General features: G+C 41.7%; 1 protein-coding gene across 1 annotated transcript; it reads right to left on the bottom strand.

Moving 5' to 3' along the window:
* Window positions 1-10,366: 10,366 nt before the first annotated feature.
* On the bottom strand, window positions 10,367-13,835 carry grpr (gastrin-releasing peptide receptor). Its single transcript, XM_023998557.1, has 4 exons — window positions 13,432-13,835; window positions 11,429-11,482; window positions 11,069-11,366; window positions 10,367-10,908 (listed from the first exon to the last, which is right to left on the bottom strand). The coding sequence occupies exons 1-4, from the start codon at window positions 13,833-13,835 to the stop codon at window positions 10,513-10,515; spliced, it is 1,152 nt and encodes a 383-aa protein (XP_023854325.1). The 3' UTR covers window positions 10,367-10,512.
* Between the last annotated feature and the right edge of the window lie 6,242 nt (window positions 13,836-20,077).

Here is a 20,077-nt window from a genome sequence, read left to right as displayed (position 1 = left end):
AAACAGTTCCCATCCGGCCCCCCTTCACTGAAACCACGTTCTAAAGACGGTTGACATCTAGTGGAAGCCTTAGGAAGTGCAACATAACCCATATCCCACTGTGAATTCGATAGGGGCTGAGTTAGAAAACTACAAACCTCAGATTTCCCACTTCCTGTTTGGATTTTTTCTCAGGTTTTTGCCTGCCATATGAGTTCTGTTATAATCACAGACATTATTCAAACAGTTTTAGAAACTTCAGAGTGTTTTCTATCCAATAATAATAATATGCATATATTAGCATCTGGGACTGAGGCAGTTCACTCTGGGCACGCTATTCATCCAAAAGTGAAAATGCTGCCCCCTATCCCAAAGAAGTTAAGGCGCTGACTGACAAAGGAACAAGGGAAGAGGCATAGCAGATGGAGAGGTGTGGCTCCAGGGTGTTTCCTGTCCTCGTATGCCAGTTTAGATTGAGATTGAAAAGGTCATATCATCAAATCCCCGATGGCCAATCAGGTCTCCTGAAACAGATTACCTATGGCTCATTAATGACATCATGGGATGCTGGAGTAACCATAATGTTTGTTGTGGTAATAATCAGAGCCAAAATATCACTTAGGATCTAGACCAAACTATGAATTACCTTGAGGGAGTCTGAGCATCCCACTGTGTGTAGGTGTCCAGAGAGAATCTGCCCTAAGGCCTTTACCATGGAGACGGAGTATGTTAAAATTCACTGGAGTAAATCGGTTGCACCAGATGTCTTCCACTCAAAAAAAGTTTGGTTGTTTGGAACGTTGCGTCATTCACTTCTATTGGTCAGGCAGCTCAGCGGGACTCCAGCCAGTGTTACATTGACTAAATAGATTTTCAACAACTAGTAAACACTATTATTGACCCTGTTAGTGTGTCTGAGTGTCACTAAAAAGGAGGGTTTACACATGACAAGAATTTAACACCTCCAAGAAAGTCCAACTGCCTTGGAAGAACTGAACAAATAAATATGGCTTACCTACATGTCACCATATATAGTATAAACGGTAGGTCTATAGAGCTAATCTACATCAGGGTTTCCCAAACTCGGTCCTGGGGCCCCCGCTGGGTACGGGTTTTTGTTTTTGCCCTATCACTACACAGCTGATTCAAGTAACCAACTCATCAATCTTTGGTTATTTGAATCAGCTGTGTAGTGCTAGGGCAAAAACAAAAACATGTACCCAGGGGGGGCCCCAGGACCAAGTTTGGGAAACGCTGATCTACATGAGGTATTGATTTGCCTGATAGTGTTTTGTGCAATGTTCTCAGAGTTGTGAATGAAATAGAACAGAGCAACATTCAATCGATTTCCAGAATCAAAGTGTTGAATGACTTCGCAACATCTTCACATTCTATAATCTATATAGATTCCCAAAGATTGGAAAGCAGCTGCGGTCATCCCCCTCTTCAAAGGGGGGGACACTCTTGACCCAAACTGCTACAGACCTATATCTATCCTACCCTGCCTTTCTAMGGTCTTCGAAAGCCAAGTCAACAAACAGATTACCGACCATTTCGAATCCCACCATACCTTCTCCGCTATGCAATCTGGTTTCAGAGCTGGTCATGGGTGCACCTCAGCCACGCTCAAGGTCCTAAACGATATCTTAACAGCAATCGATAAGAAACAATACTGTGCAGCAGTATTCATTGACCTCGCCAAGGCTTTCGACTCTGTCAATCACCACATCCTCATCGGCAGACTCGATAGCCTTGGTTTCTCAAATGATTGCCTCGCCTGGTTCACCAACTACTTCTCTGATAGATTTAATTGTGTCAAATCAGAGGGCCTGTTGTCCGGGCCTCTGGCAGTCTCTATGGGGTGCCACAGGGTTCAATTCTTGGATCGATTCTCTTCTCTGTATACATCAATGATGTCGCTCTTGCTGCTGGTGAGTCTCTGAATTACCTCTACGCAGACGACAYCATTCTGTATACCTCTGGTCCTTCTTTGAACACTGTGTTAACAACCCTCCAGACGAGCTTCAGTGCCATACAACTCTCCTTCCGTGGCCTCCAATTGCTCTTAAATACAAGTAAAACGAAATGCATGCTCCTCAACCGATCGCTGCCTGCACCTGCCCGCCCGTCCAACATCACTACTCTGGACGGTTCTGACTTAGAATATGTGGACAACTACAAATACCTAGGTGTATGGTTAGACTGTAAACTCTCCTTCCAGGCTCATATCCTTTTCTCAATAGGGGGGGCGCTGTTCTCACTTTGTAAAAAATCGTTCCCAAATTAAACTGCCTCGTACTCAATTCTTGCTCGTACAATATGCATATTATTATTACTATTGGATAGAAAACACTCTCTAGTTTCTAAAACCGTTTGAATTATATCTGTGAGTAAAACAGAACTCATTTTGCAGCAAACTTCCTGTAAGGAAGTGAGAAATCTGAAATCGGGGGCTCTGTTCCAGGGTCAGCCTATTAATTTGCATGGAATCTATGGGTCTACATGCACTGCATACGCCTTCCACTAGATGTCAGTAGGCAGTGAGAGTTGGAATGGGGTGTAYAGCTCTATCTGAGGCCGAACAAGACCTGTTGGAATGACGCGACCACTCTTTCCTTTATTCTGCATGGCGCGAAGGGGACCCCTGGATTGCGTTTTGAAAAGCTTTCGTTATAGGCGTTAGATATATCCGGCTCTGATTTTATTTGATATATGTGTTAAAAACATCATCAACTAGTTATATTAAACCGACTTATATCAGTTTATATCAGTTTATTCCGATTTTCGATATTTTCTTTGTTATGCGTTCTGGTGAGTTGGACACTTCTGTGCCGCATGGCTAGCGTTGGCTAGCGTTCTACAGATGAAGAGGGCATTCTACAACCAAACAACGATTATTCTGGACAAAGGACCCCTTGAACAAGATTCTGATGGAAGATCATCAAAAGTAGGAACCATTTATGATGTTATTTCGAATTTCTGTCAAAAATGTGTCGTCGTATTTTGGGCGCTGATTTTGGACGCTGTCTCGCTATAACGTAAGCTGTATGTCGTACTAAGGTTATTTTTAAAAATCTAACACAGCGGTTGCATTAAGAACTAGTGTATCTTTCATTTGCTGTCCAACYTGTATTTTTTAGTAAAGTTTATGATTAGTTATTTGATTAGATGATGTGAGTGTCAGAAATATATCCGGATAATTTTGTGCAGTTTGGCTACGTATTCACATTGTTCAACCACGAATTGTACCACTAAATATGCACATTTTCGAACAAACCATATATGTATTGTGTAATATGATGTTATAGGACTGTCATCTGATKAAGTTTGWGAAGGTTAGTGAAAAWATTAATATMTTTTKCTGGTTTATTCGCTATCGCTAACGTGCCTTGAATGAATGCGGTTGTGTGGTAGGCTATTGTAGTAAGCTAATATAATGCTATATTGTGTTTTCGCTGTAAAACACTTAAAAAATCTGAAATATTGGCTGGATTCACAAGATGTTTGTCTTTCATTTGCTGTACACCGTGTATTTTTCATAAATGTTTTATGATGAGTATTTAGGTATTTCACGTTGGTTTCTGTAGTTATTCTAGCTGCTTTGGTGAGACTTGTGATGGTGGCTGCAATGTAAAACTATGATTTATACCTGAAATATGCATATTTTTCTAACAAAACATATGCTATACAATAAATCTGTTATAAGACTGTCATCTGATGAAGTTGTTTCTTGGTTAGTGACTATTTATATCTTTATTTGGTCGAATTTGTGATAGCTACCTATGCAGTAAAAAAATGGTGAAAATATGCGGTTGGGTCTTTTGCTATCGTGGTTAGCTAATAGAAATACATATTGTGTTTTCGCTGTAAAACATTTTAAAAATCGGAAATGATGGCTGGATTCACAAGATGTGTATCTTTCATCTGGTGTCTTGGACTTGTGATTTCATGATATTTAGATGCTAGTATTTACTTGTGGCTCTATGCTAGGCTATGCTAGTCAGCTTTTTTACTGATGAGGGTGCTCCCGGATCCGGGATGAGTACCGGATCCGGGAAGAAGTAGAAGATGTCAAACATCTCCAATCCAAAGTTAAATCTAGAATTGGCTTCCTATTTCGCAACAAAGCATTCTTCACTCATGCTGCCAAACATACCCTCGTAAAACTGACCATCCTACCGATCCTCGACTTCGGCGATGTCATTTACAAAATAGCCTCCAATACCCTACTCAATAAATTGGATGCAGTCTATCACAGTGCCATCCGTTTTGTCAYCAAAGCCCCATATACTACCCACMWCTGCRACCTRTACGCTCTCGTTGGCTGGCCCTCGCTTCATACTCKTCGCSAAAYCCACTGGCTCCAGGTCATCTACAAGACCCTGCTAGGTAAAGTCCCCCCTTATCTCAGCTCGCTGGTCACCATAGCAGCACCCACCTGTAGCACGCGCTCCAGCAGGTATATCTCTCTGGTCACCCCCAAAACCAATTCTTCCTTTGGCCGCCTCTCCTTCCAGTTCTCTGCTGCCAATGACTGGAACGAACTACAAAAATCTCTGAAACTGGAAACACTTATCTCCCTCACTAGCTTTAAGCACCAGCTGTCAGAGCAGCTCACAGATTACTGCACCTGTACATAGCCCATCTATAATTTAGCCCAAACAACTACCTCTCCCCCTACTGTATTTATTTATTGTGCTCCTTTACACCCCATTATTTCTATCTCTACTTTGCACATTCTTCCACTGCAAATCTACCATTCCAGTGTTTTACTTGCTATATTGTATTTACTTCGCCACCATGGCCTTTTTTTGCCTTTACCTCCCTTATCTCACCTCATTTGCTCACATTGTATATAGACTTTCTACTGTATTATTGACTGTATGTTTGTTTTACTCTGTGTTGTTGTATTATTGACTGTATGTTTGTTTAACTCTGTGTTGTTGTATGTGTCGAACTGCTTTGCTTTATCTTGGCCAGGTCGCAATTATAAATGAGACCTTGTTCTCAACTTGCCTACCTTGTTAAATAAAGGTTAAATAAAACAATTTAATAAAAATATGACAACCTTAGGATTGAGAAAAAAAGAACTGAAGAAAGTGTGAATAGCAAATGAATAGTCCTAAATAGGGCTGTGTCCAGCCTTAAGGACAAGGTTAAGCTGAATGAAAAGTCAATACACAACACTAAAGAACATATAGCTATTAATGAAACAATCATTGCAAAACGATAATAGGAAATGCATGTCCAAGCTCTCATGGACACCAGAACAACTGTGTGTGATTGCTGGTGTCTACACAGCCATCTAAGGTAAGTGATGTAAATTAAATAAGAGCTTCCTTGATTGGCCTTTAGTAATTTCGAATATATTGGGTTCTGCGCTTGTAACCATGTTTCAGCAGCTCCTTGTTCAATTTATTATTCTAGTCCAGTCCTAAGTGAGGACGTCCAGCACTTTAAACATCAGCTGTCTGACCAGCTTACCGATCACTGTACCTGTACATAGCCAATCTGTCAATAGCACACCCGACTACCTCATCCCCGTATTATTACTTACCATCTTGCTCTTTTGCACCCCAGTATCTCTACTTGCACATCATCATCTGCACATCTATCACGCCAGTATTAATGCTAAATTGTAATTATTCTCACCTCTAGGGCCTATTTATTGCCTACCTCCCTACTCTTCTACATTTGCACACACTGTACATAGATATTTCCATTTTTCTTTTATTTTGTGTTATTGACTGTACGTTTGTTTTATGTGTAACTCTGTGTTGTTGTTTTTGTCGCACTGCTTTGCTTTATCTTGGCCAGGTCACAGCTGTAAATGAGAACTTGTTCTCAACTGGCCTACCTGGTTAAATAAAGGTGAAAAAAAATAAAAATAAAAGAAGAATAAAGCAAGTGGTTAGAATGTTGAATACTGCATGTTCAATGGAGGGACATGCTATCAAAATCCAATCAGTTTATTGGTCGCATACATAGTTAAGCTGATGTTATAGCGGGAGAAGCTAAATGTTTATGTTACTAGTTACTAACAATGCAGTAAAATGTCAAAAAGGTACACGAATATTTAAAATAATAATAATGAACATCTTAAAATGTCTGAATGAATCCAATTAACCCAAATAGCAATGTAACAGTAATCTAAATGCAATCTATATGTATCTACACCAGATTAATTTACACAATATATACTAAGAATGATATGTGCAGCAGTAGCTATATTAAAGAATACAGTATATAAATTAATATGCGGTGTGTGTATAAACAGTGTAACTACGAGGCAATGTACAATTGTAGAAATGATAGAATGAGCTATGTCAAGAACAGAGTATTTAAATACACAGTGCAAAACCTCATGGCAAAATATACTGGACAAAAATATAAACCTAACAAGCAACATTTTCAAAGATTTGACTGAGTTACAGTTCATATAAGGAACTCAGTCAATTGAAATAAATGAATTAGGTCGTAATCTATGTCACGTGACTGGGCAGGGGCACAGCCATGGGTGGGCCTGGGAGGGCATAGGCTCACCCACTGGGGAGCCAGGCCCAGCCAATCAGAATGAGTTTTCCCCCACAAAAGGGCTTTATTACAGACAGAAATACTCCTCAGTTTCATCAGCTGTCCAGTTGGCTGGTCTCAGTTGATCCTGCAGGTGAAGAAGCCGGATGTGGAGGTCCAGGGCTGGCGTGGTTATACATGGTCTGAGGCCGGTTGGATGTACTACCAAATTCTACCAAATTCTCTAAAACGAAGTTGGAGGCGGCTTATGGTAGAGAAATTAACATTCAGTTCTCTGGCAACAGCTTGGCTGATATTCCTGCACTCAGCATGCCAATTGCACGCGCCCTCAAAACATCTGAGGCATTGTATTGTGTGACAAAACTGCACATTTTTAAGTGGCCTTTTATTGTCCCATCACAAGGTGCACCTGTGTAATGATCATGCTGTTTAATCAGCTTCTATATATGCCACATATGTCAGGTGGATGGATTATCTTGGCAAAGGAGAAATGCTCACTAACAGGAATATAAACAAATTTGTGCCCAACATTTGAGAGAAATACGCTTTTTGTGGGTATGGAACATTTCTGGGATTTTCTATTTCAGCTCATAAAACATGGAACCAACACTACATGCTGCGTTTATATTTTTGTTCAGTGTTGATAGAATTACAGGAATTTAGCTTCCAGACCAGAGTCCGGATTATACAGTAAATATATACTGCATGTAGGAGAATGGTGCGTATAGACATTATGTTAATTGAAAAGGTGTGCAGAAAACAGTATATACATATGAAGTGGGTAAAACAGTATGTAAACATTATTAAGTGATCAGTGTTCAATGACTATGTACTGTACATAGGGCAGCAGTCTCTAAGGTACAGGGTTGAGTGCCGGATGGTAGCCGTTTAGTGACCGTGTCTAAGGTTCAGGGCAGAGTACTGGGCAGAGGCCGGCTAAGCTGTTTTTCAGTCTCTCTGTCCCAGCTTTGATGCACCTGTACTGTCTCTGCCTTTTAGATGTTAGCAGGGTGAATAGCCCGGATGTTGGGGGATGTGTTGAGGAAAAGTACAGGACAGCAGCATTGAAACACCACACACCATAATTTTTCAACCATTTAATCAACACTAAACATCATAATGTAGCCTACATAAAAAACATAAAAAAATGTACTGCAAAAAATATATTGCCACTTATTTTTAACACAATAAAAACTTTGGCACTGTAAACAAGACAACACAAGCTTGTTCTACAAATAAATGTAGATCAAATAACATGATGGCGTGCCAAGCTGTGCTTTTACAGACACCAGAAAATGCTCAAACAACAACAAAATATTCAATTCACCCAGAGAGAATTACTTTTTATATTTATCAAACATTGAGAAACACAAGTATCACTTTGGACAACATCGAACTACTCTTGGACATAACTGTCACTTTTCATCTGACCCAAACAATCAGATATACAGAGCATTCAGAAAGTATTCAGACCCCTTGACCTTTTCCACATTGTGTTACGTTACAGACTTACTCAAAAATTGATTTAAAAAAAAATAATTCTCATCAATCTACACAAAATACCCCATAATGACAAAGCAAAAACAGGTTTTTAGAATTTCTGCAAATGTATTAACATTTTTAAACTGAAATATCACCTTCACATAAGTATTCAGACCCTTTACTCAGTACTTTGTTGAAGCGCCTTTGGCAGCGATTACAACCTCGAGTATTCTTGGGTATGACGCTACATGCTTGGCACACCTGTATTTGGGGAGTTTCTCCCATTCTTCTCTGCAGATCCTCTCAAGCTCTGTCAGGTTGGATGGGGAGCGTCGCTGCACAGCTATTTTCAGGTCTCTCCAGAGAAGTCCAGGCTCTGGCTGGGCCACTAAAGGACATTCAGAGACTTGTCCCGATGCCACTCCTGCTTTATCTTGGCTGTGTGCTTAGGGTCGTTGTCCTGTTGGAAGGTGAACCTTTGCCCCAGTCTGAGGCCCTGAGCACTCTGGAGCCGATTTTCATCAAGGATTTCTCTGTACTTTGCTCCGTTCATCTTTCCCTCGATCCTGACGAGTCTCCCAGTCCCTGCCGTTGAAAAACATCTCCACAGCATGATGCTGCCACCAACATGCTTCACCGTAGGGATGGTGCCAGGTTTCCTCCAGATGTGACGCTTGGCATTAAGCCCAAAGAGTTCAATCATGGTTTCATCAGACCAGCAAATCTTTTTTCTCATGGTCTGAGAGTCCTTTAGGTCCCTTTAGGCAAACCAAGCAGGCTGTCATGTGCCTTTTACTGAGGAGTGGCTTCCGTCTGGCCACTCTACCATAAAGGCCTGATTGGTGGTGTGAGGCAGAGACGGTTCTCCTTCAGGAAGGTTCTCCCATTTCCACAGAGGAACTCGGGACCATCGGGACCATTACATCCCTGACCAAGGCCCTTCTCCCCAATTGCTCAGTTTGGCCGGGCGGCCAGCTCTAAGAGTCTTGGTGGTTCCAAACTTCTTCCATTTAAGAATGATGGAGGCCACTGTGGTCTTGGGGACCTTCAATGCTGCAGACATTTTTTGGTACCCTTCTCCAGATCTGTGCCTCGACACAATCCTGTCTCGGGGCTCTTGGGACAATTCCTTCGACCTCATGGCTTGGTTTTTGCAATGTCAACTATGGGACCTTATTTAGACAGGTGTGTGTCTCTCCAAATCATGTCCAATCAATTGAATTTACCACAGGTGGACTCCAATCAAGTTGTAGAAACAGCTCAAGGATGATCAATGGAAACAGGATGCACCTGAGCTCAATTTTGAGTCTCATAGCAAAGGGTCTGAATACTTATGTAAATAAGGTACTTTTAATATTTTTAATACATTTGCAAAAAATTCCAAAAACCTGTTTTTGCTTTGTCATTATGGGGTATTGTGTGTAGATTGATGATGGAAAAATGTAATTAATCCATTTTAGAATAAGGCTGTAACGTAACAAAATGTGGAAAAAGTCAAGGGGTCTGAATACTTTCCGAATGCACTGTACTGTAGTCTGATCCGTACAATGAACTGTATACAGATATTTATATCTCTTCAACCAATGCTGAGATGTTTATGAGTTGAGATGTCTATGGGTTTGTAGATAGAACGTTTCCAAGCCTTTGATGCAGGACTGACTACTCCTGGGCAGCTGTTATTAAGGAAGTTGATCTTTCAGTGTAGGCTACAGAATTCAAACACTCATATAAACAACAATCTAATATGTATCTTTCAAAGCACTGAGGTTGTTGGTGTTTTAGTCAGCTGGAGATATCCCTACAGAACTGTCCTTTAGGCGCGTGTACACAATGGCAGCTCCAGTACCTCTCTTCATTACCTTGTCATCGGCATCTTATTCACACCTGGTTGGGTTGTCATCTTCTCTAAGAACTTCTCTAATGGATCAATACAGTTCTAATGAGAAACCAGAACAGAACTGCATCTCCGGAGGACTGAGACACATTGGTTTGCATACATAGCAGTAGCTGTTAAGATGATAAATTCTAAACTTAAAATCAGAGGTGTAAAGTAACTAATTACAACTACTCCCGTTACTGTAATTGAGTAGCTTTTTCGAGTACTTGTACTACTTGTAATATATAATATACTCAATTACTTTTTCTGAGTACTTTTTAAATTWGCTATTTTTCACTTTTACTTGAGGAGTTTTTTTTACACCAGTAAATGTACATCTTGAGTAAAATGTAGTTAAAGTAACTTCTACTTGAGTAGGATATTTCAGTACTCTTTCCACCCCTGCTTAAAATAAAACACTTTGTATCAATCATGGGTTGCATATACTGAAGCCCTGCATATCAACCATAGAATTGGAATGAATGAATGGTGCTACAATATCAACACTTGGAGTTAGAACACAGGCCCACTACAGTATTTGGGTTACAGCCATAAATTATTCTGTGATTTGATTGGTTGGCAGTATGTCAGTCTTGGAATGTCACTTTTACAAGTCTAAAGCATCATCTTTAGCACAGTCACTACACACAGCCTTCCTGACTAACATGAGCCCCGTTGACGAGGCTGAAGTTAGCYAGAGACTGATTGTTGCTCTTGACCGAGGTCAGTCGCGTGTTGCTCCGCCCCGTGCTCTGAGCATTACAGTTGATTGGTGGACGACGGCGGCATTGGAGCTGCTTGTTGAACTGCTTCTGGAAGCTATTGCTGAGCAGGTAGAGGGCAAAAGGGTTGACACAGGAGTTGGTAAAGGCCAGGACGCGGGCACCCACGCTGGCGATGAAGTGTCCCAGGGACGTGTCCACCTGGCCGTAGTGGTAGGAGCGGTACAGGTAGATCACATGACTGGGGAGCCAGCACACAGCGAACAAACCCACAAAAACCAGGACTGTCTTAGCCAGACGCTTCCTGGACTCAATCTGTGGAGATGGTAAAGAAAGCATCATTCAATTGGAGTATTCAGAAGGACACACATACAAACGCATACACACATTTCTCATTTTCCCACTTGACTATTTCCCATGTCTCATTAAACGATAAACACCTAAACGTCCAGTGTCCAAACACACATTCACACACCTGTTTTTTGATGTGTAAGTTTGCCTCCACGGGCATGTCTGAGGCGCTCTGGATCAGGCTGCGTGCGATGAAGCAGTAGTACACAGAGATGATGAGAAGGGGGATGATGTAGAAGATGAGGAAGAAGGCCATGGAGTGGATCTTAGGGTGCAGTTCCCCGGCGTGGGGGTAGGGAGCGCATGTCACAAAGGTGTCGTTGGTCTGGCCGATGTTGAAGGTGTGAAGGTCGGAGAAGACCACCTCAGGAACGGCCAGGGTCATGGAGAAGAGCCATATGGCTGCTGCTCGGAAACAGATCTTAGCCTGTCTCTTATACACGTCTAGATGTGTATAAGAGACCATATGGCTGCTGCTCGGAAACAGATCTTAGCTGTGGACGTCTGGATGTCCATGGGTTTGACAATGGCCTTGTACCTGGGACAAGCAGAAAACTAATTTCATTACATTTACCAGTCATTTAGCACAGGGGTTCCCAACAATTTTTCTCCAAGGCCCCTTTTTCACATTTGAAAATAGATAGGCTATTTAATAATTATAATTACAATAATGGATAAGGAAAATAAAGTCTAGACCCGATTTCCCCAAATGTTACTCTGTTAGCAAATATGTTTTATTATGATAATTATACTTTCTCTTTTACAGAAAGTGAAGATATCAATTGATAGTGACAGAGCCACACATTGTATAAGATTACTTCCCAAGCAAAGTCCAATTTTGTTGACTTCTCGACTTTAGAAGATCGTAGCTTAGCTTCTGAATATCATAGAGACAAACCAAAGATATTCATTCCCATGTGCATCAGAAAAGCGTCAACCTCTTGTTTCTAGCTTAAAGCCCACCCTCCCCCCAGATCCTTTATCATTAAAGAAACAATTGTCTCACATTGCTCTGGATTAAAAGAACCAGAGAATTCAATGAAAAGCAGCTGGTGTTGCCTAATTGAGTTTGATCATATCTGTAATGAGAGAATATGGATGCAACATACATACATAAGGGTACTTCAGGACTCTCAAAGAGTGCTAGAATGGCATTTGGTAATTAATGTATGGAAAAGAACAACTCTCATAATAAAACATGGATTTCCTGAATCAAGATTATATGGCATCAAAGTTCTGAAAATAATTACAAAAACCTTTGTTATACAACAAAAATATATATACAGTACGAGTCAAAAGTTTGGACACACCTACTCATTTTCTTTATTTTTACTATTTTATACATTGTAGAATAGTAGAGAACACATCAAATCTATGAAATAACACATATGGAATCATATAGTAACCACAAAAGTGTTAAACAAATCAAAATATATTTTAGATTCTTCAAAGTAGTCACCCTTTGCCTTTGCCTTGATGACAGCTTTGCACACTCTTGACATTTTCTCTACCAGCTTCACCTGGAATGCTTTTCCAACAGTCTTGAAGGAGTTCCCACATATGCTGAGCACTTGTTGRCTGCTTTTCCTTCACTCTGCAGTTCAACTCATCCCAAACCATCTCAATTGGGTTGAGGTCGGGTGATTGTGGAGGTCAGGTCATCTGATGCAGCACACCTAAGGACAGATTTCCTCTGGTCTAATATATATTGCTCATGTTTCTTGGCTCAAGCAAGTCTCTTCTTCTTATTGGTGTCCTTTAGTAGTGGTTTCTTTGCAGCAATTCAACCATGAAGGCCTGATTCACAGTCTCCTCTGAACAGTTGATGTTGAGATGTGTCTGTTACTTGAACTCTGTGAATCAAATCAAAAGTATTTATATAGCCCTTCTTACATCAGCTGATATCTCAAAGTGCTATGTGCTATGTGCTATTTATTTGGGCTGCAATTTGTGAGGCTGGTAACTCTAATGAACTTATCCTCTGCAGTAGAGGTAACTCTGGGTCTTCCTTTCCTGTGGCGGTCCTCATGAGAGCCAGTTTCATCATAGCACTTGACGGTTTTTGCGACTGCACTTGAAGAAACTTTCAGCATGTAAGAGTTTTGAGGAGTGAATTGATGAATAGAACAAAATAAAAGATTGGACTTGAATTACATTAGGCCTACACAGAATGAACATGTCATGCATAAACAAGATCCCTCTTTATAGTATGTGAGCTAAACCCCACCAGTTCACTCTCTTCTGTGAGTTTGTCTGCAGTGAACAACATCTGCAACCAGGCTGAAAGTGTAGGCTAGTGTAATAACACGACCTGCCTGTTCGTGCTACCATACCTGCCTGTTCATATTACAATGCCAAAGAATGGTTGGAAAACTTCAATGAAGGCTGTTCTTTTGTTTTTACTTTTCTTGAAAAATGTCATTTAACTTCCCGTCGGAGGGATTGAGAAAACAACACATTTGATTATAAAAATTATAAAAGCCTTACCTATCTGCAGAGAGCGCAGTGAGTGTGAAAACGGAGACGCCGACGGAGGTGAGTTGGATGAACGGGATGAGTTTGCATCCCACCCGGCCGAAGAGCCATTTGTCCGCGAGGTACCGACTGGCGTCCACCGGAGCGCACGTGACTAGAAGCAGCAGGTCCCCGAGCGCGAGGCTGGACATGAACAGGTTGGGCACCGTCCGCATGGATTTAACTGTGATAAACGTCCTCATTAGCGTGACGTTACCAATAAGTCCAATAATTATTAGTAATCCGTAGACGGTGGCGATAGCAATACCGGGCAGCCAAATGTAGTGCGTCTGGACCTCAGTGTTGATACTGGACACTTGCGATACGTTAAAAATCATGTTCTCAGGGTTTAAAATGAACGAGTCCTCCAAAGACATAGTTGGTGTCTTCTTTCTTGAAAGTTTGTAAAAAAGTATATTCCCACCTTTGGGATGGCTTGCTGTAAAAATGAAATGTTGTGACTCATAAATTATTGTGTTCCCAATACCAATTAAGAATAGCCTAATAGCATCATAAAAAGCTGCCAATCTGAAACTAAACCTTTAAATATCAGGGCTCATCTGTAAAAGAGACCTTGGTCTCTGTAAAAATTACATAAAAATATAATAATTTGAATGATGCAAAGAATGTCAAACTATCAGATATATATGTAGTGTTCTCTCATCAACCCTCATCGTATATTGAGTCGGCATCTGTGTGGGGGTTATGAACTCACTGACGGCGTGCGTCACTTGCGCCCTGCCCTATTCGGTGAAAGAGATGCGACAAGTGGATGGACTTAACTCAGGAGATCCGGTCCATCACGCAACCAATGTACACTACTGGGATGTTTGTTTGGTGCATAGACGTAGGTTTGGTGCGCCTTATTCACCTTCATATTCCATTTGCATTAACTCAGTCCCAACCCAGACCTTACCCTGTGCTCTGTCTCTGACCAYTAGAAACACCGTTGTCATGTATAACTGTAATTTGCTAGGGTAAAAAATACCCCAAATAACRGTGGTTAAAAAAAACATAACATTCTATCTACTGTCTCAAAAATGCAACTACATCACATTGTCCTCGTTTATTTTGAGCCTGTGGTAAGTGTTAATTCTCTGTTAATAACCCAGCCCACTGTAAGTTGGTTTTGTCAAGATCCTCACCAATCCTCACCAGGAGGCCAATAATTGAGCTGGGATAATGGTGGAATTGACTGAATATTCATCACACATGGAATGACTAAGACGTTTTCGTGATGGACACACACGAGTTTTCCCATTTCACGTTTCTCATTAAATGATAAACACTAAACGTTCAGTGTCCAATATGTTATGTGTATACATAACGGTGAAATTAGCTATTTTCTGTGATTCACTGACTGATATTACAGCCCAAAAAATGGGTTATATTGTCACATACACCAGATAGGTGCAGTGAAATTGGTTGTTTTACAGGGTCAGTCATAGTAGTACGGCACCCCTATTACAGGGTCAGTCATAGTAGTACGGCACCCCTATTACAGGGTCAGTCATAGTAGTACGGCCACCCCTAATTACAGGTCAGTCATAGTAGTACGCACCCTATTACAGGGTCAGTCATAGTAGTACGGCACCCCTATTACAGGGTCAGTCATAGTAGTACGGCCCCTATTACAGGGTCAGTCATAGTAGTACGGCCCCCTATTACAGGGTCAGTCATGATAGTACGGCCCCCTATTACAGGGTCAGTCATAGTAGTACGGCACCCCTATTACAGGGTCACAGTCATAGTAGTACGGCACCCCTATTACAGGGTCAGTCATAGTATTACGGCACCCCTATTACAGGGTCAGTCATAGTAGTACGGCCCCCTATTACAGGGTCAGTCATAGTAGTACGGCACCCCTATTACAGGGTCAGTCATAGTATACGGCCCCCTATTACAGGGTCAGTCATAGTAGTACGGCCCCTATTACAGGGTCAGTCATAGTAGTACGGCACCCCTATTACAGGGTCAGTCATAGTAGTACAGCGCACCCTATTACAGGGTCAGTCATAGTAGTACGGCACCCTATTACAGGGTCGTCATAGTAGTACGGCACCCTATTACAGGGTCAGTCATAGTATATACGGCACCCCTATTCAGGGTCAGTCATAGTAGTACGGCACCCTATTACAGGGTCAGTCATAGTAGTACGGCACCCCTATTACAGGGTCAGTCATGAGTATCGGCCCCTATTACAGGGTCAGTCATAGTAGTACGGCACCCTATTACAGGGTCAGTCATAGTAGTACGGCACCCTATTACAGGGTCAGTCATAGTAGTACGGCGCCCCTATTACAGAGGTCAGTCATAGTAGTACGGCGCCCCTATTACAGGGTCAGTCATAGTAGTAGCGGCACCCCTATTACAGGGTCAGTCATAGTAGTACGGCACCCCTATTACAGGGTCAGTCATAGTAGTACGGCGCCCTATTACAGGGTCAGTCATAGTTATTACGGCACCCCTATTACAGGGTCAGTCATAGTATACGGCACCCCTATTACAGGGTCAGTCATAGTAGTACGGCACCCCTATTCAGGGTCAGTCATAGTAGTACGGCCCCCTATATACAGGGTCAGTCATAGTATTACGGCACCCCTATTACAGGGTCAGTCATGTAGTACAGCGCCCCTATTACAGGGTCAGTCATAGTAGTACGGCACCCTATTACAGGGTCAGGTCATAGTAGTACGGCACCCCTATTACAGGGTCAGTCATATTAGTACGGCGCCCCTATTACAGGGTCAGTCATAGTAGTACGGCACCCCTATTACAGGGTCAGTCATAGTATTACGGCGCCCCTATTACAGGGTCAGTCATAGTAGTACGGCACCCTATTACAGGGTCAGTCATAGTAGTACGGCGCCCCTATTACAGGGTCAGTCATAGTAGTACGGCACCCCTATTACAGGGTCAGTCATAGTAGACGGCGCCCCTATTACAGGGTCAGTCATAGTAGTACGGCGCCCTATTACAGGGTCAGTCATAGTAGTACGGCACCCTATTAAGGGTCAGTCATAGTAGTACGGCGCCCTATTACAGGGTCAGTCATAGTAGTACGGCACCCTATTACAGGGCAGTATATAACGGCCCTATTACAGGGTCAGTCATAGTAGTACGGCACCCTATTACAGGGTCAGTCATAGTAGTACGGCACCCCTATTACAGGGTCAGTCATAGAGTACGGCACCCCTATTACAGGGTCAGTCATAGTAGTACGGCACCCTATTACAGGGTCAGTCATAGTAGTACGGCGCCCCTATTACAGGGTCAGTCATAGTAGTACAGGCGCCCCTATTACAGGGTCAGTCATAGTAGTACGGCGCCCCTATTACAGGGTCAGTCATAGTAGTACGGCGCCCCTATAGCAGGTCAGTCATAGTAGTACGGCGCCCCTATTACAGGGTCAGTCAATGTAGTACGGGCGCCCCTATGGACAGGGTCAGTCATAGTTAGTGACGTGCGCGCCTATTGAAAATGTGGGTTAAGTGCCTTGCTCAACGTCACAACGACAGATGTTTAACCTTTTCGGCTCGGATATTCAAACCAGCGACCTTTTGATTACTGGCCCAAGGCGCTAACTGCTAGGCTACCTGCCGTGACTGGTCTTTTGTTGAAATACACTGCACTCTATGCCACAAAGACAAGGGGACCGTTGAATTATAGACACACAGGATTTGAATAATAATTAACCTATGGAAATCAAATCAAATCAAATGAGCAGTAGACAACAATGTGCAAATCACATGTGTGCTGATTTCTCAAGAGGTCTGCTGAGAAAATGAAGCTTTTAATGGGCAGCTACTTATTTCAATCCTTACATCGTCATTCCCTAATGAATCTTTGTGTTCTTCTCAATTAGATGATTCATGTTATTCCCTGATTAGAAAGTTATTGTTGTTAAACCAACTCTGTTCAATGCTCAGGCTGTGCTGACAAAATGAAGCTTTTAATGGGCAGCTACTTACTTCAACCCTTACATCATCATCCCCTAATAAGTATATTAGATCTATGTGTGGCTGCATACCTGAAGGCTGCACTAACCCATATCAGTGGAGATACTGCATGCCAACTTCGGTTGTCCCCAGTGATCCTCCCAAGGATTGGAATATCTATTGCTTCTGTCTGGTTGTTTTGATATTTATTGAGCACCACAATCAACTCATAGCCAAAGGAGGGTCTGTAATAATTAATTACATCATGAATTATCCAACACCCTCAAGAGTTCAACTGCAACTTTGCATGAATATTTGTGCAGAATTCACAGCATTCAAGGATAAAGTTGACATCAGCAGTTGATGTCAGCATTCCAAGGGTACAACTTTGCTCTCAGGAAATTAAGTTGTTAGTTTATATATGTTTATATATGGAATATATGTACATAGTTTCATATTTCTACCTCATCACTAGTAGCAGCAGTAGTAGTATGATTATTACAGTGTCTAGTATTATTAGTGTCTAGTATGAGAAACAGACGCCTCACAAGTCCTCAACTGGCAGCTTCATTAAATAGTACCCGCAAAACATCAGTCTCAACGTCAACAGTGAGGAGGCGACTCCGGGATGCTGGCCACACAGATGCCGACTCAATATACGATGAGGGTTGATGAGAGAACACTACATATATATCTGATAGTTTGACATTCTTTGCATCATTCACACTGCAGATGATAACCTTTTTTACATGCTGTAATTGTATTTCATGTAAGCAATGTATTGTATTTCTTACATGATTAGGGAAAACATTTGAAAACAGTACACCTCAAAGGGGAGCAGTGTGACGGTGAGTCCTGTTTTGTTGCTGGTGATCGTGGCTTGACATTTTTGGGGTTGGGGCGAAGAGGTGACCAGTAGGGAGTGACCAGTTTAGCCACTTCATTGCTCTCAGTCACGACTCCTTAGAAACTGTCAATTAAAAACACATGAACCGAATGACATTCATCCACTCCATAACAGCACACTAATGGTTTCCACACGGAGAGTGTTATCCACTGATTGAAGGAGGCACAATAGCCCCTCATACTTGATGAATAGATCTCCAAAGGTCCTCAGCATTGCTCGGTACCTCGGACTAAAAGCAGCAGATGATGTCACATGTCGTGCACCACTTCAGAGAGAGCACACTGGTATCTCACTAAAATAGGTGCAATTTTCACAACTAGGCTGTGTTGGAAGATCCGGTAGAGTCATGTGTACCAGTCTTTTTTGTGGTATACTTTGATGTGAAATAGTCTAACATGCCGCAAAGTGCATATTTTATACCTTAACTGGTTGATTAGAGGAATATTCTAAAAACTTTAGGTCACAATCTCAAAACATTTAGGATCCAGCATCCCAGAACGTCCTCCTATGCCCAGCAGGGTATAAACATATTATAGGAGTAGACATGGCACAAAGCATCTGTGCCTGACCATGGTTCTACATTGGCTCTCCCGCATGCCACAGAACTGTGTTAGCCAGCTGAAATAACACCTATATACTAGAATTTGATTAATCAATCACATGCGATCTAACGTCTAGTAGTTTGATATTACAGGAGTAAAATCGATTGTCTGTTCTTTCAGAGTGCTCTGTGATATCTGATTACCACTGAGATCTTGCTCAAGCATGGCCAGGGCTGGAAGTTATTATTATTAATTTAAGATAAGGAAAGGGCACAGGTTTCAGAGCATTGATGGCATTTTATTTTTCTAACTCAATCATAAATGACATTCAGCCTCTCTCCCTGTCTTCACTTCAATGAAAGGGGACAGAATTTACATCATAGTTCAGATTATTATCTGGATTTCCCAGGCAACCAACGCTCCCCTCTATCGCATAGAGAACTGATTATTTGTGTATAAAATTAACTCATCTCTATTGTTCAGTTCATTTGTCTGAAATAGACTGTGGATATCCCAGAGAGAAATCAGTTATTTCTAAAAGCCATCGTTTGAATGAGTCATTCAAGACTCCTTATACAATTACCACCTCCCATAGGGTTACAACCGCAGCAGGAAACAATAGGAATTAAAGTAATCTAAGAAATATAAATTTAATCTAAAAATAATCTATTAAAAGCACTTTCCTGAACGTCGTGAACTCTCTTAACTATATTACAATTATTTATATAATGTTGTCTTTGTGCCGCTCATTGTGCCGCAATGAGTTTTAGCACCACCGACAGCATCTGGTCGGACGGTCTAGCCGTATATGGAACCGCGAGAACATCTGTGCATTACGCCCTCATCCTCTCCCGTTTGAAAAATATTTCTCAACGGGGGCTCCGGCCAGCTAAGGCACTCTTGCTTTGATCTGCTACGAAATAAACGTGACTACCRTCTGTTTATGGACATCGTGTATCATATATAGCTGAGTCCTGTCTACTTGCATTGCATTCAGTGATCAAAGGGGAATAGAACGTTCCCATAGGCATTTTTGGTCTATAGGCCTACTAACTATGTCCAACTTTGTTTGGTTTTAAACTAAATGGGAAAAAAGTATACTTTACATTTGACGTTCATTKCATGATAAACAAGCCGTGTGTAAACTTGTGCATATACCACCATCTACTGGTAACACGCCTGTACTTGGAAGGCATGTATGCSTATGAGATAAGACTTGTTGCTGGTCTGTG

This window comes from Salvelinus sp. IW2-2015, linkage group LG2 (assembly GCF_002910315.2).
Source record: "Salvelinus sp. IW2-2015 linkage group LG2, ASM291031v2, whole genome shotgun sequence".
Lineage (NCBI taxonomy): Eukaryota > Metazoa > Chordata > Actinopteri > Salmoniformes > Salmonidae > Salvelinus > Salvelinus sp. IW2-2015.
This window is presented reverse-complemented; position numbering and strand designations above follow the sequence as displayed.